Source organism: Harmonia axyridis, chromosome 4 (assembly GCF_914767665.1).
Source record: "Harmonia axyridis chromosome 4, icHarAxyr1.1, whole genome shotgun sequence".
Classification (NCBI taxonomy): Eukaryota; Metazoa; Arthropoda; class Insecta; order Coleoptera; family Coccinellidae; genus Harmonia; species Harmonia axyridis.
The window spans coordinates 23313047-23338739 of record NC_059504.1 but is presented as its reverse complement, the minus strand read 5'-3'; the positions used below and the strand labels follow the sequence as shown (position 1 = coordinate 23338739).

At 33.1% G+C, this 25693-nt stretch overlaps 1 protein-coding gene across 1 annotated transcript; it reads left to right on the top strand.

The window, feature by feature from the left end:
* The first annotated feature begins 3521 nt into the window (after nt 1–3521).
* LOC123677760 (ATP-dependent RNA helicase DDX3X) lies at nt 3522–16881 on the top strand. Its single transcript, XM_045614453.1, has 8 exons — nt 3522–3685; nt 4268–4458; nt 8661–9078; nt 11897–12234; nt 12556–12910; nt 13077–13434; nt 13593–13886; nt 15855–16881. The coding sequence occupies exons 1-8, from the start codon at nt 3641–3643 to the stop codon at nt 15977–15979; spliced, it is 2124 nt and encodes a 707-aa protein (XP_045470409.1). The 5' UTR covers nt 3522–3640; the 3' UTR covers nt 15980–16881.
* Nucleotides 16882–25693: the final 8812 nt, after the last annotated feature.

Sequence of the window (25693 nt, the reverse complement as noted above, 5' to 3'; positions counted from 1 at the left end):
CGGAAGGCAATAAAATATTAAATTATGAAATAATGACAACCTGCGGTAATTGTCGGTAATTTGGAAATAAGAATCTGAAGTGTAATGCTTGTTCCAATAAAAAAAAGGTTTGCTTGCCAATAATACACGTCTGCAAAATATTTCCTATTTTGTTTAACTGTAAAAAAATTATTTAGCTTTGTTAGAGAATCATAGGAATAAAACGATTTCTTATATCTATATAATTTCAAGCGCGTTCCCAGGGGGGTCTTGACCCCTCTTCCAAAATGGAACCACCTACCACTTTCAAGCAGACAAGGTACGAAATGGAATTAATAACAATATTAGTTGTGAATTACAAAATTCACATCTTTTCCGTCGAAGTGTACAAAAATTACGCAATTGGTACACAAACTGTAACGGCATAAATATGAACAAATTATTTCGAAGAATTTAATATCTTCAAAATAGATAAGAATACAATTAAGGGTATCATAAAAATGAATGAATAGCTCGTAGCGATAGGTTTACAATCCTCATCCCTAAAGAAAGTGTTTCAACTGAAATTGCAGATTTAAATTCAGCTGTTACTGTCGGCACGTTTGAAATGTTTTATGATGTTATTACCCTTGTTGTTGCTAGACCAAAAAGGCCAAATTTTTCCGGAATATTTTCTATATGAAGTTTTTTCCGTGATTTGAATAGGAAAAAGAACACGCATAATATGTTTCGTATTTCAAAAATTGCAGAAGTATTTACGGCTATCGGCTGTAACTGTTACTGTCGGCACACGTTTGATGGTTTTATAATCCTTTTTTATTGTTTGGGCAAATTTTTCTAGGATTTTTTCTATCTGGTTTTTCCGAGATTTGCATCGGATTTGGTTTAGTAGTCCTAAACATTCACAGGGATATTCATGCTGACGAGGACGCTGTGATTACAAGGTTTTCAAAGGGTTCAAAGACCAAATTAGATTTTGTGTTGTAGTTGCCAATTGTCTGCTTTTTTTCATATTAAACAAGCGACATACTATTCAATTTTTATATTTATTTCCACCTGAATGGTTAAAACCCTGATAAGTAAATAAATATATTATAATACACAGGCGTACAACTTTGCTTCTGCCGTTGTTTTCCGAAATTCGAGGCCTTATTGTAAAACACTGGTTATATACATTTATTATTCTAAGTAATATCCATCGCTGGCCACTACTTTCTCCCATCTTTCGGGCAGCGTACGAATTCCGCGTTGAAAAAATTGATGGTCATATTTTGAAACGACCCACGATTCGATCCAATTTTTTACGTCTTCATAAGACCGGAAGTGCTGGTCAGCCAGGCCGTGTGCCATTGATCGTAACAAGGAAGCAACGTCTGGAGAATACGGCGGGTGGGCTAGGATGACTTCCCATTTCAACGTTTCCAAGTTTATCTTGACCACTTTAGCAACATGGGGTCGGACATTGTCATACTGTAAAATCAGTTCATCATGTCTCTCGTTGTATTGCGACCGTTTGTCTTTCAATACTCGGCTCAAACGCATTAACTGCGTTCGATAACGATCGCCTGTGATTGTTTCAGTCGGTTTTAACAACTTATAATACGCCACGCCGAGCTGGTCCTACCAAATACAGAGTATAAACTTGGAAACGTGAATATTCGGTTTGGCCGTCGACGTGGAAGCATGGTCGGGATAATCTCATGATTTTCTACGCTTGGGATTATCGTAATGAACACATTTTTCGTCTCCAGTCACAATGCGATGCAGAAATCCCTTCCGTCTTTGCGTTATAAGCAGCAAACAAACGCCGTTAAACATCTCTCGGCTTCAACTCGTACGGGACCACATTTTCTTGTTTCTGAATCATTTTCATAACTTTCAGGCGTTTTGAAATGGCTTGTTGCGTCACACCCAATGATCCTACCAATTCTTTGTTGCTTTTGACACGAGTCTTGGTCAAGTAATGCCTCCAATTCTGCACCTTTGAAAACCTTCTCTCTTCCACCGCCATGCTGGTCTTCGACGTCAAAATCACCGTTCTTGAAGCATTGAAATCACTCTCGGCACGTTCTTTCACTATTAGCGACCTCATAAATGTAAAAATATAAATATTTTTGAGAGGTTAGGACTTGATACCGATTTAAATAGTTGGTCACATAAAAAAACTCGAAACCCATAAGGGCGGCCCCCTCTCCCCCCAAAGTTTAAGGCTAGGACCGCTTTTATAATTTCTATATCTATATTAAATATTTCTATATCTACAGTGTTCCATTTCGATGTGAAAATATATAAGTAAGTGAAAATACAAGCAAAACTTTTAAAAATGTACCTACACCTATTTCTTTATATAATATACATATCTTAAATTTATTTCCAATTACCATTACGAAAAACAAAAAAACATATTTTCTGCTTTCTTCACTGTATTATATGGGCGACTATATATTGATCAACAAAAATCACATGTGTAGAAGTTCGAAGTACCGAATGAGATTTAATTCGGTCAGCGACAACAGGAAGAAATACTGACAAATTTAATTAATATCAAAAACCATCAAAGGCTTGTTGGCGTTCGCTTTGCTGACCGTTGACGAATTTCATTGCCATTTGGGGAGGCTCCTGAATTATTTTTCTTTGAAATTATCCAATCCGGTTGATTCCTCAGAATGGAAAGCAAAATCTACAAAAAAAGATTTCTTTTCATCATTTTCAACTTTCTTTCTAAGAAATGTAAGAAGTTTCATTATTTCATACCACATTCCGTTATATTATAATATTTTTCATTTTCATATAAAATTAACTAGTGTTGAGCGTGGGCTCATTCGCATTTAAAATAATGGTTCATCCGGATAATCCGATTATTTTACTCGATAATCTTAAAGAAAAAAAATGTTCCACCTTTTTATAAAGTCAAAACTGAATAAAAGAACCTGAAACCACAGGGCCCGCTCTAGAGGGGCGGCATTATCTACTTTTTCTAAGAAATCTTCCCGGAAGAATAAATTAATTTTTTTTTTAATTTCAACGAATTTCACAAATATTTTTTTATCAAATTAACATCTTCGCACCGAGAATGTCTCAAACATCTATTAAAATTGAAAATAATGGTTCGTCCGCATCATCCGATTGTACACCTTCGCCTCAAATTTAAACCAAAATGCAGAATAGACTTTGCGGCTTTGAAAAAAATTGATTTAAAATCGAAAAATAAGTTATTGCTTGTTCTTGTGACTAGATAATATTTAAATTTCCTTTCTAAATTAGAATCAGAAATACAAGCATTTCGATAACCGTTAATATCCGATTTACTCACTTGTGAAGGGTCGAAAAAAGTTTAAATAAATCTCGATTTTTCCGAAAACGTGTTTTTTACCTCTTACCTTCCCCACGTAGTGTTTTGTCAATTTGTTTTATTAATTATAAAAAAAGAAATTAATTTTTATACGGTTTATAGTATAGGGTATTTAATTTTTGAAGTATTGTTTTGGTAAACCTGAAAAACATTTTTGTCTGTCTTCAGAATGCGCATGATTTGGTGCTGTCAAATTGTCTCTGTCAGTTCTGTACTGTCTGCCAAAGACGCTTTTCCAATACTTGAAACAATAATTATCAGAGGTTTTTTTCGTAAAAACTTCTACTATTCGCCTTGATTTGAAGTAATATGAGTGATGCACCCAACCAAAATGGATCAGGTCTAGAGCAGCAGGTAGGTTGAATCATTTTCATTAATCCTTTTCACCACGTTTTTTTGACCCGGAAGACTTGACAATGGAGGTCACTTCTATTTCTAATATCGATCGACAAAATGTAATTTCTATAGAGATGTATATTCTTGTATTATAAGTCTAAAATATGTCTATTATTCATTTTGAAAGTTAGTTGCACTCAATTTATTATCTGTTTATTCAGCTTTATTCATTTCTTTTTTTTTCTAATCAAACAATTAACGGAAAGATAATGATTTCCAATATGCACAATTGGTTCCTAGTGAAGTTAATATTCATGAAACGTCTGCAAAAATCATAACCTTAAATTATGTTGTGAAGTAATAAAAAAGAAAGAGAGATAATAAATTTATGATTCATTAATTTATATAATATGAAATTCTTTACTTATGAACGATTTAAAAGCTTTTTTGTGAAAAGTAAAAGGATGATATATTATAGCTTCCTATAAGAATCGATCAATTTTATATATTTTTTTTCTGTTGTTTAGTATTCCTTAGGTGAATTGAACTGAATACTAATTGTTTAATTGGTGTGATTAGTATTTCCGTTATTGTTTTCAGTTTGCTGGTCTGGACTTGCAGGGCCGTCAGTCTAGCGGCCGCTATATTCCCCCTCATTTAAGGAATAAGGTGTCTGAAACCAGTCCGGATAAAGACAGAAACGAACACAGGCAGGATAATCCTGGAGGGAATCGAAGCAATTATAATCGTGGTGGGCGTGATAATAGAGACTTTTCAAGCTTTAATTCAAGGTAAATCTCAAAATTTGTAAATATAGTTTGAATTTTATATTTGAGTATGTAATGTTTGTGTCCGTCTAGGTTAATTGAGGTTGAAACATATTTTATGGGAATATGTTACTCTTCAATGTAATATGATGAAGTTTGGAATGAATGACTGAAAGTTAGATAAAGAGAAGTTTGTTTCTCAAACAGTCTGATTTATATACATATTTTTTATTTATAACCTTTTATGGATTGTTATTATTTTTTGATTTATACTAAAAATCAAAAATTTGACTCTTGACATTTTCATTCTTCACATCAGAAACATGAGAACCTTATTATCTTCTTTAAATACTTCTGCTATTGGTTAAAAAAATTAGCAGTGCTGTGCCTAAAATAGGGCTGAGATACAGCAACAAAACCTACACCGAACACAATTTGTTCTCCTGACTGTACAAGCTTTAAGCTTCTGAGAGATTGCCTAGGATAATTAGTATAGAAATTATTGAGCTATTTTCTGCCTGGTGACATGATTATTATTGCTCATTAATTTTGTTGTGGGGACTTTTTAAGTTATATTTCTCGGAAATATTTTTATCAGTAGCAAATAATCATGTGCATGTGAAAATTGCATTTTTCACATGTAAGCTTTCACAACTACAGATTCAAAATAACCCCTATGATCATATTTCCTTTCCATTTATTTTTGTGCAAATCAACCTAAGGAAATATTTCATAAGAATTAATAACATTCATGTTTACTTTTTTGATATCAGTATTGTTCAATAAGTTGATAGAATCATCAAACTAACCATATTATAACATCAACAATAGCCTATTAAACATTTATTTGAACTCATTTTCAACAAACAAATACTTACAAATCACAACCAAAACAATGAAGGTAACCTCCAAATAATTTTGATGAAAATTGGATGGTATTTCATTACCTGGGAATTAGATTTACTTGCAGAAATTTATTCCAAGGGCACTTATTTCACTTCATAAAGGAATTATATTTCAATTTATAATCTGATAAATCAGACATTCCTAAATATTGAATAAATTTTTAACATTTTTTCACTTATGGGGGACTATCTAACCATTTTCTGTTGGGAAAAAATTAATGGTGCTGTTAAGTGGCATTGAGACGCAGTAAAATAGTCCACACAGAACACAATTGGCTCTTTTAACTTGTACAAGCTCTAAGATTCTGAGAGGCCATGCAGAGTCCTGAGACAGTCGGGATAACACTAAATGGATTTATTATATTATTGAACATCACAAATATTGGTATTATTTTATTTTAACTTGATAAACAATTTAGTGGTTTCAGACATAGTCGATCAAGTAATGTCTAAATTACATAGTATTTTTCTATCACTGAAATTAAGGTTTTTTAATGGAACAACATTCAATTTTGTCATAATAAACCCCTTAATGTTAATTAAATTAATTAATCAAATGTTAATTTGATTTTAATAATTTGTGTAATAGCATTACATAAAGAATAACAATACATAATACAAAAAATACAACTGAAAATAAATTAAATAATTAATTTTTTCAATGAGATCCAAAATCATATTCGATAAAATTGGAAAGTTTTTTTTTTTGAGCAGTGGTCAAATCATTTTTCACCTGACGTTTCACTTACTACTGCAGTAATCATCTTTAGAGGTTACTAGGTCGTAGACACTGTATGTTGGATTTCTCCGATACGGAGACGACAGGCAAAAAAACAATTACACCACTGATAAAAAGACAGGATTTTTTCAATTTTACCAAAGCCTGCAGAATCAAATTATATTTGTTGCATTAAGCATGCAGCTAGGCACTCCTTTTTTTTTACTCTTTTTTAAAGTGGGCACTACAAATTTATAATTTTTTCCATTCATTATTACATTGAATCTACAAATCAACTTATAAGTTGTTCCCGTGGATATAAGGTTTTATACATTTAAATAATTTCAAATAACTATCAGTCTCATAGTTATAGGTAAGTTGATGTATTCCTTGATACTTCAATAAACAGGAGGTCTTCTGCTCAGAATTTACTTTCTTGAGACGAAATTTATCTTTTTTTCTGGTATTGTGTTGATGCAACTCTCCAGATTTCTCCACCAGTAAATCATTCTTGATTATTATTTATTTTGTATATTCATTTATACTGGTTGAGAATGATTGTTTTGTCGATTTTCATCAACCGTGATTCCCTGTATAACATAGTTGTTGGCATGTCATAAGGAAATCTGAAAACAGATGCAGCATTTGTATTTGTCTTGAATTGTTTTGGATGTATTTCTCCATATCACACACATGTAATTTAGCATAGACTGAATATCTGACGAGTAGTGGAGTTTTTCACAAGTGATGAATTTTCTTACCCCCTAAATGCAACAATAAGGCAATAAGTGTTTCGACAATTTTTTTAATATGAAGATTGCATTTCGGATTTGATACATAATGCCCTAAGTATTTGACATGATGAATAGATCTTGTTTTTCCTTGACTAGTACCAAAGGAGGTGAATACAGTATTTTTTTTATCAAGTACAAGTGTGCTATATGTACTCACCTCCATCCAGTTTTTGTATCAATTGCTACATCAGATCTATAGCCGCATCCTCTGTGAAACTTCTTTCTTGGAATTCATACTGACTCATGGAGAAATTTTGGTATTTTTTTTTTTTTTTTAATTTTTTCCTATTATTTTTGAAAATTTTGGGGATATCGGTCTATAGTTGTCAGGGTAAGTTCTTTTGCTTTTTTTGAATATGGTATGACTTTAGTGATTTTGGTACTATCTGGAAAGTTTCCAGCTAATGCTTGACTAATTGTTGACAATAATTTCACTTTTCTGATAGGATCATATTATTATAATTATGTATTGTTAAAGTCAGGTCCTAGTGCACTTTTTTCTTGATGTAAAAAATATTTCTCAAATCTGTTGTCTACATGAGAATAGATCTATCACTAATAATTTCAGGTAAATTTCATGTGGGTTTTTCAAATATTTTCTTGAAGTGATTTATCTGCATTGATGAAGGGCATATGTAGTATATTTGCAATTTTCCTTTTTTCATAGAATCTTCTATTATATTTTACAAGGAAAGGCAATGTGCGATTTTCATTCTCGACTGTTATGAGAGTTCAGAATTTTCCACATTTTTTTGATATTATTTCTGCTGGCTTGAACTTTTCATATTTGTTTTCTGTTTAATAATAATTTTAGACATCCTCATTTTTTATTCTTGAAATTCAACCTAATACAATCTTATTTTTTGGCTAGTTTGTTTATTTGTCTTCAATTATTTTATCTATGTAACTTTAATACCAAACATTGATGTTCTTGAGATGTATTTCTATATTCTTTGTTGATGTTTGATGTTTGGCATATATTATGATATTTATTAAATCATCCAAATTGTTTGAATTATTCATTAGTTTTTTCTTTACAATATTATAGATGATATCGTTGATAGTAGTTCATTTTCATTATGGTTTTAATGTGAACTGGGAATTTCGTCATTCTTTTCATTTTTATATTAACAAGTAGCATTTTAAGATTTGAGATTTGCATGTACACTGTAGATACTTTGCATTTCATTGGCTTAGGGGCTATAATGTGATCTATTAAGGGAGCCATCACTTCTTTAATTTCATAATTAAATTTGATGCAGTCAAGGTATGTGTCACAAGCCAGGTTTTCAGTAGAATGATTGAGTTCATATCACCGACCACTATACATTTCTGTCTTTCTTCAAAATGACGTTTACGACTGAGTATAACTATATTTATCATTGGTTGGTGGTTGATATACAGCGCTAATATTTGCATTGTAGTTTACTACAGGTGAAGTGAGACCCCATTGCTCAACATACCTTTGGTTCCTATGGTTTCTGTTTATTTCAAGTTATTTCTTAAGAATATAGCCACACTACCATTGATTTTATTTGAGGGTATTTCTAAGTTTGAAACTTATATAAGAGATAGTTCTACAAAAAGCATATGACTCAACATGACTGAATAATATTTACATGAAATATAGTTATTGCTATTCCTTGTGTTGTTCAATAATTTACATATACAAAATATTTTAATCGCCAATAGAATTATGTGACAGGTCATTATCAGAACTGATCATCATCATTATATCCACAAAAATGATATGAGACTATTAGATTGATTTTAACCAATTCGACTTACGAACAATTTTTCCGATTACAGAAACAGACGTGGTGAGGATGAACCGAGGGGGGAACGGGAAGGGGGAGATTGGGGCAGAGGCGGCAGGGATCGTTTTCAGGACAGGGAGCGTGACTTGCAGCAGCGTAATGACCGCTGGCAACAGGACCCCTCAGATAGGCAAGAACCGAGAGGAAACCAGCGGTTTTCGGACGACAGGGAGAATGGCCGGGACAACAGGCGTGACAACGGTCGAGATGGTGGTGGGGGCCGTGACAACGGAAGATGGAGCGAGAACCGCAGAGGAGGGGACAGTACCGACTGGACAACCCCCCTGCCTCGGGACGAACATGTGGAACTTGATCTGTTTGGTACAGGCAACACTGGAATCAACTTTAGCAAGTATGAAGATATACCTGTTGAAGCAACCGGAGACAAAACTCCTAATCACATTACATCTGTGAGTAGTAGCACCTTCCTTAAAATCATAATTTAAGCAAATTTTCGCTCTTTTGGATGTTATGGACCAGTGTTTGGACATTCATCATTGTCCAGTCTCTTATATTATTCATGCAGGGGTGTTGTCGCCTTCCTGGTCTTTGTCCGAAGTAGGCCGTTTTAAAAAAACAACATAGTCTGAATTCTCTTATGAAGTTCAAAAAACTGCATATTCGCAGCTGAAAAAGTCTCATTAATATTAATCGCTCAGATGTCTGTGAACTTTTTTAATAATTCCATTATAATTGAAATGTGGTGCAGTTTGATTTGATATCTCAAGTTCTAAATATATTTTCATTTACTCTGTATTTTGTTATAATACTTATAAATTCAATTCCACCATGAGTTACACATTGAGGAACAAATTGATATGATTTATTGCCACCGAGAAGCTGAAAGAAATCCTTTTTTTTCATTAATGAATGTTTTCGAATATTTTGTTAGATAGTTATTTGGGATGTTTCTTTGATCTTGATCTATTGGAGACTCTGTCTACCCTTCTGCCTCTCATTGAGAGTTTAAATCTGATACCCTTAGTAACAAGATTTTGGTCTCTGGTAAGGTGTAGGAACGTTAGGTGGTTAGTTTCTTTGGCAATTTGATGAGATTTTCTCATATTTCCTCAACTTTTGTTATAATTCGGGCCCATACCATATTTCTGATTGTTGTTATAATTTTGATGATGGACTATATGTTAGATAGTTATTTGGGCTGTTTCCATCATACAAATATTTTGATGATTTCTTGAAATTGGCTTATACTTAATTGATATTATTATGAATAATCTTATCCCTTCGAAACTATATGCGTGGAAAGTATACTGCCAGCCTCCGTACAAAACATGAAATGCAAATCAATTAAAAAATATTCATTTCTCTTAAATTACGTCACCAAACCAAAAAAAAAAAAATACAATCTTCTTAGGCACAACATGTCTTAACAAAAAATGAAGACTACTCACTCAAATATCTGAGAGGAAAAAAAATCAGGGCATGCCATTTATTGTCATTTTTCAAAAATTACAGTGTTTTTCAGACCACCTATATCGGGTGTCCCAAGGTGAGTGGCCTATTAGATTATTATGGAAACTATTGATGGTAAAGATTTCAAATTTTGTGGATAGATATTTGGCCATGTAAGGTACATTTTTAAAATAATTTCACATTTCCAGTGTTGCCGGATGTACGACAATTTGGCAACAACTTTGTTATTTTGAATGGGACATCCGGTATTTCTATTTTTTTTATGATACTCCATAAAATATTAAATCTATTCACTCTTACTTTTCCATCCCTATCTTTAACGGTTTTTGAGTTATTAATTATTTTTCGAAATTTTAGATCAAATTGGCGTATTACGAAAATGACTCTAGTTCGCTCAATATTTGAGATTTCAGTCAGAAATTTTGCAAGTCGTTAGATATTGATCTGATCTCTGTCACTGCTTCTGAATTATGGTTGTCAATAATACAGGACGGACCAAAAAAAATCATCATTTGCCAAGTTACAAAATTGTAAAAAAGTCTATTTTTTTAAATTGGACACCTAGTATATTTTTCAATTTTTGGAATCAGTACAACACATTCTACAATTTTTCTATTCACTTACACAGACTTTTTTACTATTTCGTAACTTGGCAAATGATGATTTTTTTTGGTCCGTCCTGTATTATTGACAACCATAATTCAGAAGCAGTGACACAGATCAGATCAATATCTAACGACTTGCAAAATTTCTGACTTAAATCTCAAATATTGAGCGAACTAGAGTCATTTTCGTAATACGCCAATTTGATCTAAAATTTCGAAAAATAATTAATAACTCAAAAACCGTTGAAGATAGGGATGGAAAAGTAAGAGTGAATAGATTTAATATTTTATGGAGTATCATAAAAAAAATAGAAATACCGGATGTCCCATTCAAAATAACAAAGTTGTTGCCAAATTGTCGTACATCCGGCAACACTGGAAATGTGAAATTATTTTAAAAATGTACCTTACATGGCCAAATATCTATCCACAAAATTTGAAATCTTTACCATCAATAGTTTCCATAATAATCTAATAGGCCACTCACCTTGGGACACCCGATATAGTGATTTGTAAATTTGCAGAATACTTAAAACTATTTCAGAATTCAATAAAAAAAATCATTTAATAATCTAGAACGGTTTTTACTTCTTAAGATATCATCTTTATTAAATTCCAAATATAATTAAATCTACAATAAGTACATTTTAACAACAACAGAAATGAAACGCAATCCCATTCAATTTTAAATTCCATAATAACATCACTAATTGAGTTTATTTCTGATGAAACAAGATAAATTCGTTCTCAGAACTACTAAATTTTCAAAACCTCAAAGCGCGATAATATTTTGACAACCAGTTGTTGATGTTGTTTTTATGCTGAAACTAAGAAAAAATGCAGTCTGGTAAAATACTAGAAATCATTTCATGATGTCATGGCAGTAAAATAAATGGACTGAAATAATGATGATGAATCATCTTTGAAAGTTATTAAGTTGACTAAGGTCTGGAACATAAATTCTTTCCATCAGAACTATTTAATGAACAACTAAACTGAAATATGAATTTCAATTTTTTTTTGCACTGTAAATAGTAAGATATGAAATACCACCAGTGGGCAATAATTCAATAATCTTTAACACTTTCTATAGTCAACAACAAATTTCATCCAGAGATGAATGCTCAAGAGTATATTTCTTCAATGTTACCTGCACTGTATCTGATTTATTCAACATTATTTATTTTTTCAGTTTGAGGAAGTACAGCTGACTGAGATCATCCGTAGTAACATCGCGTTGGCGCGCTATGATACTCCTACTCCAGTACAAAAATACGCAATTCCTATCATTATAGGAAAGAGAGATGTGATGGCCTGCGCCCAAACAGGCTCCGGGAAAACTGCCGCTTTCCTGGTACCCATTCTGAATCAGATGTACGAACGTGGTCCCCCAAATATCACTCATGGTAGAAGCCGCCGCAAGCAGTACCCGCTAGGCTTGGTTTTGGCACCGACAAGAGAATTGGCCACACAAATATACGATGAGAGCAGAAAGTTTGCTTATAGATCTCGAGTACGCCCCTGTGTAGTGTAAGTATCTGGCTAACTAAAGCTTCCTGTAAATTTTAACATGGGCTAAAAAAAAGAAATCCATATAAATATCTTTCATTGTTTATATTGAACCATAGTTGTAATGATCAGTTTTCAAACCTCAACTAATCAACATTTCAAATAATGTTATCAATTTGATATTTTCGAACGTTTTCATTCTCACTATATTTCAGAGGAAACCTTTCAATTATCAATATAAAAAAATCTCTATCAGTATTTTTCATTGAAAGTTCCAATTTTTAATTATTCTCTGCTTCAAATCGGTTATCGATATCCAAAAATATAATTTTTATTTTTCAGTTATGGTGGGGCATTGATAAAAGAACAAATGAACGATTTGGACCGTGGGTGCCATCTGTTGGTAGCAACACCTGGAAGACTATTGGATATGATTGAAAGAGGTAGAATCGGTCTTGATTATTGTCAATACTTAGTTCTTGATGAGGCAGATCGTATGTTGGACATGGGTTTCGAAGTTCAAATCAGGAAGATTGTTGAGAATGAAAATATGCCCAAGACAGGCAAACGCCAAACTTTGATGTTCTCAGCCACTTTCCCTTCTCCCATCCAAAAATTAGCCAGAGATTTCCTTGACAATTACATTTTCTTGGCTGTAGGAAGAGTTGGTTCCACCTCCCAAAATATTACTCAAAAGGTAAGTTTAGGAGTTTCAGCCTGCTGATACAAAACTGTCAATAACTTTATCTCAACCGAAATATGTGTAATTCTCATTATATTTGAACAACCACTAATCCTAAATGAGTGTGAATTGGACTTTTGTTACTATCTATACAGATTTTCCATAAATGTCATAATTTCAGCTCTATTGGGTGGAAGAACATGATAAACGATCCTTTTTATTGGACTTGCTGAATGCAGCAGATCTAACCCAACCCTCTGCAGAACATCTAACACTCGTTTTCGTGGAGACTAAAAAAGGAGCGGATTCTCTGGAAGAATTCCTACACAATGAGGGTTATCCTGTAACTTCAATCCACGGTGATCGTATCCAAAGAGAAAGAGAAGATGCTTTGAAGCAGTTTAGATCTGGAAACACGCCGATCTTGGTAGCTACTGCTGTAGCTGCCAGAGGACTTGATATACCACATGTGAAACATGTCATCAATTTTGATTTGCCGTCTGATATTGAGGAATATGTGCATAGAATTGGACGTACCGGTAGGCATCATATATAAAATCCTACAATTTCTAACTTGAACTAATCCACTCTCCATTTTTGGAATAGGCTATCTGACAAATTTTTCAAAATATATTTTACATAGTGCCTATTGTTGTCAACTTTATTTCAATGCTAAAGGTGTTATTTGTTTTTGCAGGAAGAATGGGTAACTTGGGAGTAGCTACTTCTTTCTTCAACAAACGCAACCAGAACCTTGCCAGCGGAATGTTGGATCTTTTGGTAGAAGCCAAACAGGAATATCCTTCTTGGTTGGAGAGTATAGCTGCCGACGGGCGTGTTCAGAGCTCTAGCCGCAGAGGTGGTAAAGGGCGGTTTGGTGGCAGTTCGGGTGGTAATTTCGGCAGTAGAGATTACCGTCAACAGCCTGGCAATATGACCCGGAGCAACCGTTCCTCTGGTGGTGGTTTCAGCAATGGATATGGAAACAGTGGTGAGTCTTTATTTTTAGTTGAAAAATTAAATTGATTATTTTTTTCACATGTCAAAATCTGACATTTTGGTGGTTTCAACTAAGGTGCAAAGAAAACCTGGTGTGTCTACTTATACCTGTAAAACTTTCAGACAAAACGGGAGATTTTTCAGATTTATACCTACTGGATTTCGAGGGATCGCGTCTGTTTCAGATGGCGCATACATCGTATATATTTAACATTTCTCTTGATTCTCGGCTCTCGTGAGCTTTTGTTTTGCCAATTTTGAGAATATTAGTTAAGCTTCGTTATGTCAACTGTAGGTAGCGCTATCAACAAATTAAGATTCTTGTTATTTATTATTTACGAGGTTTGTGCCATTATGTACCTATATGTATATCTTTCATTATAGTTATGATCTATGGAAGTAATTCTTGTAATTGAAATACCAATAAACTCTCTCTCTCTATTACAAATATTTGAATTCATTCCAGTAAACGTTTCGTGTTTTGTTTCACGACTTTGCACGATACTCGATTACACATCACTTTTGATTGGTCAGTATCGGGTTCTAATTAATGTATCCAATCAAAATCAACGGAAATGACAAGTATGACATTGCGGCGCCGCCACGAACTAAAACTAATATTTTCAATTTGGTCGAATGTCATTGCATTCAAAATTTGACGAGTGCATTCACCATATTTTTAGACATCTTACTATAGAACAATAATATTCTATGCTCGTGTAATCTTCTATACTCTGTCATTATATTCCATTAATTTAATTAAAAACTCGATAGGAACTGAATTTTAATTTTTTTTGAAAGTTTGTTAAGTCTAAAATCAGTTACTCATTTTTAAACGGCACCTGGCAGATAGCGGGAATTTCTGAAGAGCGCCACTTTACAGAACTCTGGTGAAGCAAAACACCAAAATCTGGATATCTCAAAAATTTTGTAACAAAATCGAATCAGAACACACACCAGAGATTCTATGCATCTTAGTTTCAACTAATAGCAATGCATTATTCCGGCCAATCATTTGTGATTATACTGAATATTTCCCTCCTGTCAAATATTCTATGTATTTGGAGAACAATTATCGAAAATTACAGCGATAATTGCATTGTAGGAAGCGAAACTGCACTGCGATAATTGTCCTGTTCATAGATGCATAGTTTCTATGCATCTTACACAGTTCGAATCTATGGCAATTCCATTCTAAATTAGTTTGACAAGTAATGTAACAGTTTATTCGGGAAATATTCCCCCGAATTACACTCGTGCATCAAAATGACCGGATAATTTCGCATTCCAGCGTGTTTTCTTTGAAAAACTGCATTCGGTCATTTTCATTTTTGGAGAAAGAGCCCTCCACCTTCGGTGTCGGGCTCTTTCTCCAAAAATGAAAATGAACTCATGCAGTTTTTATGACAACACGCTGTCATGCAAAATTATCGGTAATTTTGATGCACTTGTGCAATTACTTACGATAATACTACTTCCTCATCGATAATACCTTGTTTACATTGATACGTCAAAATTTTACTTTGAATTCGTCATTATTATATATTTAATTACATCAATTTTACCTTTCGGTGTTTGGAAATTCGTAATTATTGACAGCTTAAAGTATAATATTAAAAAATGAACACAAACCGATTCAGTGCCATCACCCAAGAGAATAGTGAACATTTAAATACTTGAAAAAAAATTTGTATCAAATACAACTCGTTCTTCAAATTTTATCAGATAATTTTTGATTTTCACTTACTTGTTTATTTGAGGCAAAAACATTCAAACAAACCGAATATAGATAAAATCACGAGTCCGTTAGGACGAGTGATTTTATCTATATTCAATAATATTCTCGAAGCACTTGTGATATTACCTTTGATAATTCTTGCAGTCAACTGACGAAGAAAATAATCATATTAAACCTCTTAATATTTGTGATCTTTTTTTCAATGAGTGGTTAATTTTTTAGGAGGTTCATATCCCAGTAATGGCGGATTTGACAGAAGTACCAACTACAGCGGTAATTACAACAGCAGCAGTAGCAGCAACAACACAAACAATTCCAACAATCGTGATGATTGGTGGGAAAATTGACAGAACTAGTGAAATACACCTCCCCTTGTTATATCTTCATTACAAAAATAATACCCACATGACTTCAGGTTCGAACTTCTAAATGTTCTAATTCCTAAAAATCTGTCGGGCATTACAAACATTGAACTTCAAGCCGTTCTTCTCATTATTTTATTTATATAGTCTTTTATTCTGTGAAATTCTCTTAAGTTTAGTTGAATTAGTCTTCATTATCCTGTCATTAGTGGATCGACTCATACATATTTAATATCAATTATTAAACTATGGATAGGTAACTATTGTTAAACATAGTAAAGATTCGCACTAAAATAGATTAAAGAAATGTGTGGAATAATTTTGAACTTAAAAAAGTGCATCTTGGAATTGTTTCCCTTTTGAAAAAATTCCACAAAATTTTATTTTCTGATAACATCAAAGAAACGATGGTGCATTTATAGCTTTTATCTGACATATTGTAGGAGCAAACTGTTGCAAATTTTTAAAAGTTTGTTCCTCTTGGTTCGTTATATTTTTTTTAAGGACCTGTATCGATAGAGCAATGTTATTCCTTGCAATTGATTAGATCAGATATTCAAAGAATAATTCATATAATGAAATATTAATCTGATACCCCAAATTAACAAATATCCTTCTAGTGAAATTAATCACAATTAAAATTGAGTGTATTTTTGATAGCATAATTTCAAATGTCATTTTTAATTGCGCTTAATCTGTTATACTAGCATTCTTTCATACATGTTCATATGTTTGAATCCGTAATGTCAAAAATATATTGAAGTTAAAACAATGTTTCTTCTTTAAAAAACAAGTAATTGAAGTTGATCTAGTCCATTTCTCTATCTATGTGCTATTCAGTTCATGATGTTGAATAAATGGAAAATTACACATTCGAAAACCTAAAATGTTTTTGATTATAGTCTCGAACATTGTTCTCTATTGTAATATTCAAGGTAAGTATGACATTTAAGCTCTAATGAAATACTTTGTCATCACTTTTTCAAAATGTCCTCACTGAAAATGCTTTTAAGACCATTCTAAATGACTTTGGTTTTGTGTCTGACTGCGTTTGCAAATCTTTGTGACAATCTAAACTTCTACAATTCTTAAATGACTTAAATGGTATATGGCTATCCTGTTTAGGTCGTAGAAGGTTGAAATTCCAGATTAAGGAGCATGTTTTGCATTCGGAAACATAAAATTCCTAAAACTTCTAATTCAAATAATCTCATTTTGATAAAATTTGATATGGATATTCGTATCTGGTCAAAGTAATTCCAAAGGAATTGAAGCTTTTTCGGATATTTGGTACTCATGAGTAAACTGGAATGTCTCTGTGGTTAATGGGATTACAAGATAGAAAGTAATACACTATTGGGGTTTAAGAGTGAAGGACAAGGAAGTTTAGTGCTAGTGTCAGAGTGTTTTTATCCTAAATGTTCTCAACCTTTGTATGTAGTTCATTTCCTATTTATCCCTAAAAGTGTCTAAAAATTTCTAGCCTTAAATTTTCTGCGAAAACTGTTGATATGGCACAATTCGCGATTGAATGAAACATTTTACTTATTCAAATTAATTTTTTAGAAATAGGTTGTAATACAGTAAAATGAAAGCCATAACATATTTTCACTTCAAGTGAAAACGTCGAAAACAATTTCGGTACTTGTTAAGACAAAATGCAATATTGCATTTTTTACAGGAAACTTGTGACTTTGCTTTGCACTCAGAATATTTACATCCTATGTTATCGCAACATATTTTTGGGGCATTTTCTGTAAGAAAGAATACTTTTTTTTTCAAATCCAACTGTGGCTGCAGTGAGCAAATTCGTCGGCCACGGTTTTTAGGTGTCACGTGAGGTCTTGTTGGAATTTTTGCTAAAACAAGTTTGAATTCAGCCACGAACCAGTGGTAAATGGTCATTAGCTAAAATGTTATGTTCTGCTCCATTTATCCTCACTTCGAAAAAGCAAAATCTTTCAATTTGTTTTGAAAATAATTTTTTTAAATTGTTACTTACAATTTTTTTTATTTCTTCTAATCAATGGCAAGTAATGTCCCAAATAACACCCTCTCTAGTTACGCCTATTCTCTTCCACATTTAACTTTTGCATAAATTAGGAATCTCAATACCGTGAAATCATCTTGGATCCATCTAAACAAGAAGTGAGAATAGTGATAGAGAATAGATAGCTTAGCCTTTACTGTAAAAATTGTTCTGAATATGGAAGAAGTAAACAAATAACGTACAATAGCAAAATAGAAAACAAATTTTCCTTCTTTTGAAGAAGTTTTCCAAAGAAATTTGCTTACTCATAATAAGATTGTGATATAACGGGTGTTTTTTTTCGAGGTATATAACTTTAAGTTGGCATTACTGTTCAAGATGGCGACCGATTTAACAGATGTCGAGTGATTTATTCTCAGTTTGGTTTGGCAATTCATCATGAATAGATTCACGCCTGAACAACGCTTGAAAATAATGCAATTTTATTTCAAAAATAATGGTCTGTGCGGAATACGTATCGCGCACTACGTCCATTTTATTTTGTTATAAGCGATGAAGCGCACTTCTGGTTGAATGGCTACGTCAACCAACAAAACTGCCGCATTTGGAGTTAAGCTAATCCTCGAGTGTATGTCGAAACACCGTTACATCCAGAAAAACTGACTGTTTGGTGCGCTTTATTTATGGGCTGGTGGAATCATTGGTCCGTACTTATTCAAAAACGATGATGGCCAGAACGTTACAGTCAATGGTGATCGGTATAGAGCCATAATTACTAATTTTTTCATTCCTGAATTGAACAACCATAATGTCCAGGAGCTGTGGTTCCAACAAGACGGCGCAACATGTCACACAGCTCGTGCCACAATCGATTTATTGAAAGACACGTTTGGTGACCGCCTAATTTCACGTTTTGGACCTGTGAATTGGTCTACAAGATCTTGTGATTTAACACCGCTAGACTACTTTCTGTGGGGCTATGTAAAGTCATTGGTCTATGCGGATAAGCCACAAACCCTTGACCATTTGGAAGACAACATTCGCCATGTTATTGCAGATATACGGCCACAAATGTTGGAAAAAGTCATCGAAAATTGGACGTCCAGATTGGACTACATCCGAGCCAGCCGTGGCGGTCATATGCCAGAAATCATACTTAAAATGTAATGCCACAAGATTAACTTGTGGATAAATAAAATTCATGTCAATCAAATAATCCATCGTTGTTTTATTGCAATTTAAAGTTCTATAGCTCTAAAAAAAAACACCCTTTATAAGATTGTTAGTTGTTACATATAATGGATATCCCCCCCCCCCCTCTTGGGTACGCCACAGCCTTGAGGTGCAAGTACAGTGGATAAGGTAATGGTCACTGTTTTCTGCTATCGCGCGCTTCTAAATACATTTCCAAAATCTGTTTTCGATTCTATTTACAGATTTTAAGATTATTGAGATGCAAGTGGGCGTGGCAAACGTCACTGCTACTGGTTATGTTGTTAATATTTAGCCATAGCGTAGTCAGGTTTCAATTTCAGGAGGGTTTCAAAATTCAGATTATTGACTGCGGCTATTCGAAGGTTGGTTGACTGTCATCTCGCCACTTTTTTTTCAATAAATGGTGACACTTTCACATTTTGGAGGGGTTTGAACCCCCTAGCAACCGCCCCCTGGCTACGCCCGTGATATTTACCGAAATTCTGAATTCGATATTATTTACAGATTTTCAAATATGACATTCCGTACGGTTCTATATCTTAGAATTTATTAATGTTCTAAGGGTTTGTTTGCATCGGCATCAGTTGCGATGCCAGCTTTCGAAAACAGGGGTGGCCAAGAGGGGGCCAGATTTTTTTGGGGGGCCAAAATAAAGCGAAACTATAGTTCTGCTAATTTTTTAGCCTTAGTATGTCACACTATAGGTGGGTCAATAGAATAATCAATTCTGATGATGCCTAGGCATGAAAGTACTTTCATGAGTTCATGACCCCCTTGACTCACCTCCTAGGACCGCGCTTGGTACTGAACCAGAGTTTCTTTTTAAATTTTGAATGAAACACAATAAATTGTACAACACAGCACAGACAATTTTTTTTTTCGATGCGAATTACTCAGTTCAATTCTTTGATAGTTAAAGTATTGAAATTTTGAGACGAGAATGATACAAAAATCCTAAAACAACGGGTAGTATACCGATTACGAATGCAAAAATCACAGATGGCAAATAAAGGGGAATACCGAGAAAGCGGATAGATAAAGGAAAATAATAAACCTCGGACAAAGACGAACTCGTAATGCAATAAAAGTACTCATCTTGAAAGCGATATAGTATAGGATCCCGATATAAAACGACCTTCACCGAGATGCTTATTTGATAAAACGTATTTTATATTTAATTTAACATGTCAATAAATATATCACATATGAGTTGCCTAACAAATTTTAGTCCAGAGTAGGTTTAATTAATAATTTAAAAAAAATTTTTTTTCGAACTTTGCACCGGTTTGCTTATTAGATAAATTCTATACCAATCGAACGTATGAAGCCCATAGAATGTGCAAACGTTAGGTTGCCTATTTTTTTCCGGTCACAACTCTAAGGTTGCCAGGTATAAACAAGTCAATCTATACTAGCATTTTGCAACGGTCTGACTATTTAATCAAAATCAATAAAATTAAAGATTATTTCATTATGAACACGGTGGTATAGGGTTGCCTGCGAAAAATCAGTCCAGAATCCCGGTTGTCGAATTTTAAAAAGTTAAATATTGCTGCGAGAGAGGACACAGCATAGCAGCTGTTTGAAGTCCGTCCAATGAAAGAAAGAGAGTGCGCATGCTATTTGTTCTTGGAAATGAAAAGGATAGCGATAGACTCGTATATGCGTGCATCATTTTGGAGCAGATAATTATCAAAATAGATGAATAGTTATTTAATTTTTTTTTAATCAATTAATTATTTATGTGTGTATATTTTTATGTGACACTAAATGAAAAGGATAGCGATAGACTCGTGTATGCGTGCATCATTTTGGAGTAGATAATTTTCGAAATAGAGGAATAGTTATTTAATTTTTTTTTTATCAATTAATTATTCATTTGTGTATATTTTTTATGTGACACTAAAGTATCTTTACTAAAAAAGAAGGTTATAGTAATACATATATAATACTAATCTTGCAAATTTCATCTTTATTATTAGACGACGAAATGAAAAACAACAATTAAAAAATACTTCTGTTTATCATAAAAAATTATAAATACAAAAATTTTTTGAAATCATTCAGGTTCCGAGTCATCGGACATATAACTATGATCTCCAACTTCTGAATCTTCTTCGTCATCATCACTCTCCGTTTCAGTTCTTTCGACAATGTCTTCTATCTTCAAAGGTGTATGATCCCCAATGAATCCTACTGGTTTAAAATATTCATCTAAGAAACAACCGAAGTTCTCAGGCTGAAGTTTCACGCATATTGGATCCGTTGCATCAAGCCACATGGAATTTACAAAAATAGTTCGTGAAATTTTTTGGTGGTATGGAGTTGGAGTCGAAGTCTTTTATTTTTTCTAAGAAGTGATCGCTGTCTTCTTTGGCAGAATAATTTTTCATAAAAATGCGATATTTTTTTATATTGTTTCCATTTTTTGTTTTGATGCGGTTAATAGCCGAAAATATTCTCTTCCATTTGGCATTCGAAATATGCAGCCACCCAAATTTGTCGATGAAATTCCAGTTAGACATATTTTTTTCCACTAAATAGAGTACCAAATGTGAGATAATGGTATATTTTCAACGGAAGTTCACACACTATCTGTTTTCAATGAGGCACCCTTCGGATATTCCATCATTCTTCGTATTTATTCTCAGCCGACAGAAGTTTTATGATTTTATTATGTTTAAGTAGGTACGTTCTTCTAGAAACACGTAGAACGTAGAACCTCAATGAAAATGAACAATGAATTGATTCATAGAAACAGTCTAGACATCCGAATTTCCATATTCCCAATCGTCTCGGTTATATTTTTTAAAACTACCAAAATCTACTAAAATCTACCAAAGGATTTCTTCCTACTAAAAACTCCATGAAAATGCGAAAAATCTACTAAAAAAGTAGATTTCTACTAAATCTGGTCACACTGTATACGAGTCTATCGCTATCCTTTTCATTTCCAAGAACAAATAGCATGCGCACTCTCTTTCTTTCACTGGACGGACTTCAAACAGCTGCTATGCTGTGTCCTCTCTCGCAGCAATATTTAACTTTTTAAAATTCGACAACCGGGATTCTGGACTGATTTTTCGCAGGCAACCCTATACCACCGTGTTCATAATGAAATAATCTTTAATTTTATTGATTTTGATTAAATAGTCAGACCGTTGCAAAATGCTAGTATAGATTGACTTGTTTATACCTGGCAACCTTAGAGTTGTGACCGGAAAAAAATAGGCAACCTAACGTTTGCACATTCTATGGGCTTCATACTTTCGATTGGTATAGAATTTATCTAATAAGCAAACCGTTGCAAAGTTCGAAAAAAAATTTTTTTTAAATTATTAATTAAACCTACTCTGGACTAAAATTTGTTAGGCAACCCATATGCGATATGTTTATTGACATGTTAAATTAAATATAAAATACGTTTTATCAAATAAGCATCTCGATGAAGGTCGTTTTATATCGGGATCTTAGACTAATAATAAACTTATAAACCGTAAAGGGGTCCGATCTTTTACTGACGTGTCGATTTCAAAGGAAAGTGAAATGATTACTATTGGTTCATTTTATGGAGAAATTTTCGTTCTTCGTCTTAGCAAGATTTCTGAAATTTTATATTTTGAAAATCTTGGTGGGGAGTAATTACCCCCAGTACCCCCCCAATACCTACGCCCTTGAAAGTGTGAGAGATAAATATCATTGTAAGAAGTGTAAGGCAATTTTCAATGCAGGATACATTAATTGGCAAATACAGTCAAAAATGATAGGAGCGACTACAAACAGCAATGAATTCCAATGTTGCCAAATTGTGCATGAATTTTGTTTGACAGCATAGGAAAGAGATGGATTATTCCTATTTGACGGTTTGAACTGTTGCCGTAGTCGAAAGTTGCACTCTTAGAATATAGGTGGTTAAAAACTATGAAATCTCATGACTTATATTATTATATTAAAGTATTCTGATGCTCACTTCTCTGTAGGTACAAACTTGCTTGTATCCTGTACAGTGCATCCCATTTTGGGTGAGACAGCCAGGTTTCTCGCTTGTTTTTTATGATAGAGCCTTGCGGTTTTCACGATCCTGTCCTACTTTTTCGTGAAAACCGCAAGGCTCTATCTTAAAAAACAAGCGAGAAACCTGGCTGTCTCACCCAAAATGGGATGCACTGTACATCCATGAAAACAAGGATAATTTATCTAAAAACTGTGAATATCACAAGTATGAAACAAAAAATGCAGGTATGTTCACAGCACCGTACCACAGAATAAATGCTGCTCAACTGATTATTATCAACCATGAGACTAGGTATAGGTACAAGTATACAATAAGATCCTAGAACGATTTAAAATCATGAACTAAAGGAAGATGAAAAAGGAGATAGACAAGATACTTGCGCAAAAAGCTTACTACCTACTCGATGGAGGAATACTGGAATGATCAGTTCTGGTGGTTCATCTCAGGAAATGTTGAAAATGTTTGTATTTCTGTAGATTTCATTGTTTGTTTTATATATTTGACTAAATTTGTATTCTGACACCCCATGTAATGTTTGATGGGCCGAAGTTGTTCATAGTATTTGTATTTATAGTGTGAATAAATATTAATATCTATTATTATTGAGGTTCGTAGAAATGTAATATATCATTTTCCGATAACGTATTTTAACAATACTATCCAGCTCTTTTGTTTTCAATCTCAAGCGAGCAGTTTATATTAATAATAAAATTGGCATATTTTTAATTTGATAATCAATCACCTTTACTAATTCACTGGGATAATTGCTTTTGTGAAAGATAAATATGATGTATCGAAAAACATAACATTACCAACGAATACATTTTTGAATGTCCCTTTATTGGTTATCAAATAATGCATAATAATAATCATATTTTTCGTTTAGAAAAACTAATAAATATACTTTCACTTTTTTATTATTATTTTCATATTTTATTAGTTTTCTAAACGAGGAAAAATGAGTATTAATATGAAATAATAGAAGGTAAAATTATCCTCTCTTGTATATTGAAGAATTTCTTCTGGGTGTAACTTTCCGCAACGTTGGTATATCCATTATTATTTAGCAATATGGATTTATGCAATAATTAATGATCTGGCCTAAAAATTGTGTCAAATTTGGGTTAATTTATTATAATATTTCTTTGGAATCATTAATTTAAAATGTTGCAATATGGCGAATGCGCCGGATTTGGTAATCTCTTCATTGATTTGTCGAATAAATTAATTTTGCTTCGATTTATGTCCCTTCTTAACTCATACCGACTATCAGCATATAACCTTTTCAAACTTATAATTGAATTTATATAAATAAATTATATAGAAAAAACCTATAACATACAGTGATCGGTGGAATTCAACGGGCTCTGTAAAATAACAATAAATGAAGCAGGGAAATATTATATAGGTAGTTCTTTATTGTAGTAACCTCTGTGAATAGTTAAATAGCTAAATCATTCGCTCAGATCTGATCGAATTGTACAGATGTACCTACTGAGAAAATGTATGGGAGAATTTATAGTTAATACTTATTTATTTATCGTTCAATCAGTTTTGAAGTGGGTGTTATTGTTACTTTATCAATTTATCTTTGAATTCGGAGCATTTATGAAAGTAAAGCTCTATAATTTTTGATTTTTAAAGCTTTTTTCGGCATTGAGTAATACCTTCAATGAAAGTCACGTAGAATAGATGGCATTTAGGTATAAACAGATTTGTAGATACACCAAAGTCAGAGCCGTATCTAGGTACTATTGCGCCTGTGGCAATATCTTAGACAACGCCCCCCCTTTTCGAAGATTTTTTTTCATCGATTATATTTTTTTATAGTATTTTTTTGTTCATAACTTAAGTCATATATTTCGTGATTATTTTATGCCTAGTACGCAAATTCTAGGAAAGACTAGCAATATTTTCAATGTTTCCAGCAAGGGCGTAGAAATGGGTGGTAATTTACCCCCCCCCCATTTTCTCCAAAATATAAAATTTCAGAATTTTCGCAAAGACGAAAAACGAAAATTTTTTCATAAAAAGAACCAATAATCATTTTACTTTCCTCTGAAATCGACACGGAGTACAAAATCGGACCCTTTTGCGGTTTATGATTTTATTATCGCTTTCAAGATGAGTACTTTTACTGCACAACGAGCACATCTATGTCCGAGGTTTATTATTTTCCCTTATCTATCTGCTTTGTCGGTGTCGCCTCTCATTTGCCATCTGTACATTTTGCATTCTTAATCGGTATGCACTTACTCGTTGTTTTCGGTTTTTTGTTTGTTTGTTTTCATTCAAATTGCAATTTAAAGGTGCAGATATCAGTTTTGAATTGATTATATCTAAACGGTGTTCCTAATGGGTACAAATGAAAATGACAGATTTCTCGGATTATTTTGAGAAAAAAGTTCTATAACATGAATCTGCAAATGCTTTGGTTTTGAGAAACCGCTGTTAAAGTTTTTTTTCTCATATAGCACCT

Excerpts from the sequence above, each read along its gene's own strand:
- LOC123677760 (XM_045614453.1), top strand. The coding sequence starts at position 3,641 with ATGAGTGATGCACCCAACCAAAATGGATCAGGTCTAGAGCAGCAG. Across the intron at positions 13,435-13,592 it reads GCATAGAATTGGACGTACCG|GAAGAATGGGTAACTTGGGA; the intron begins GTAGGCATCATA and ends TTGTTTTTGCAG. Across the intron at positions 13,887-15,854 it reads CAATGGATATGGAAACAGTG|GAGGTTCATATCCCAGTAAT; the intron begins GTGAGTCTTTAT and ends TTAATTTTTTAG.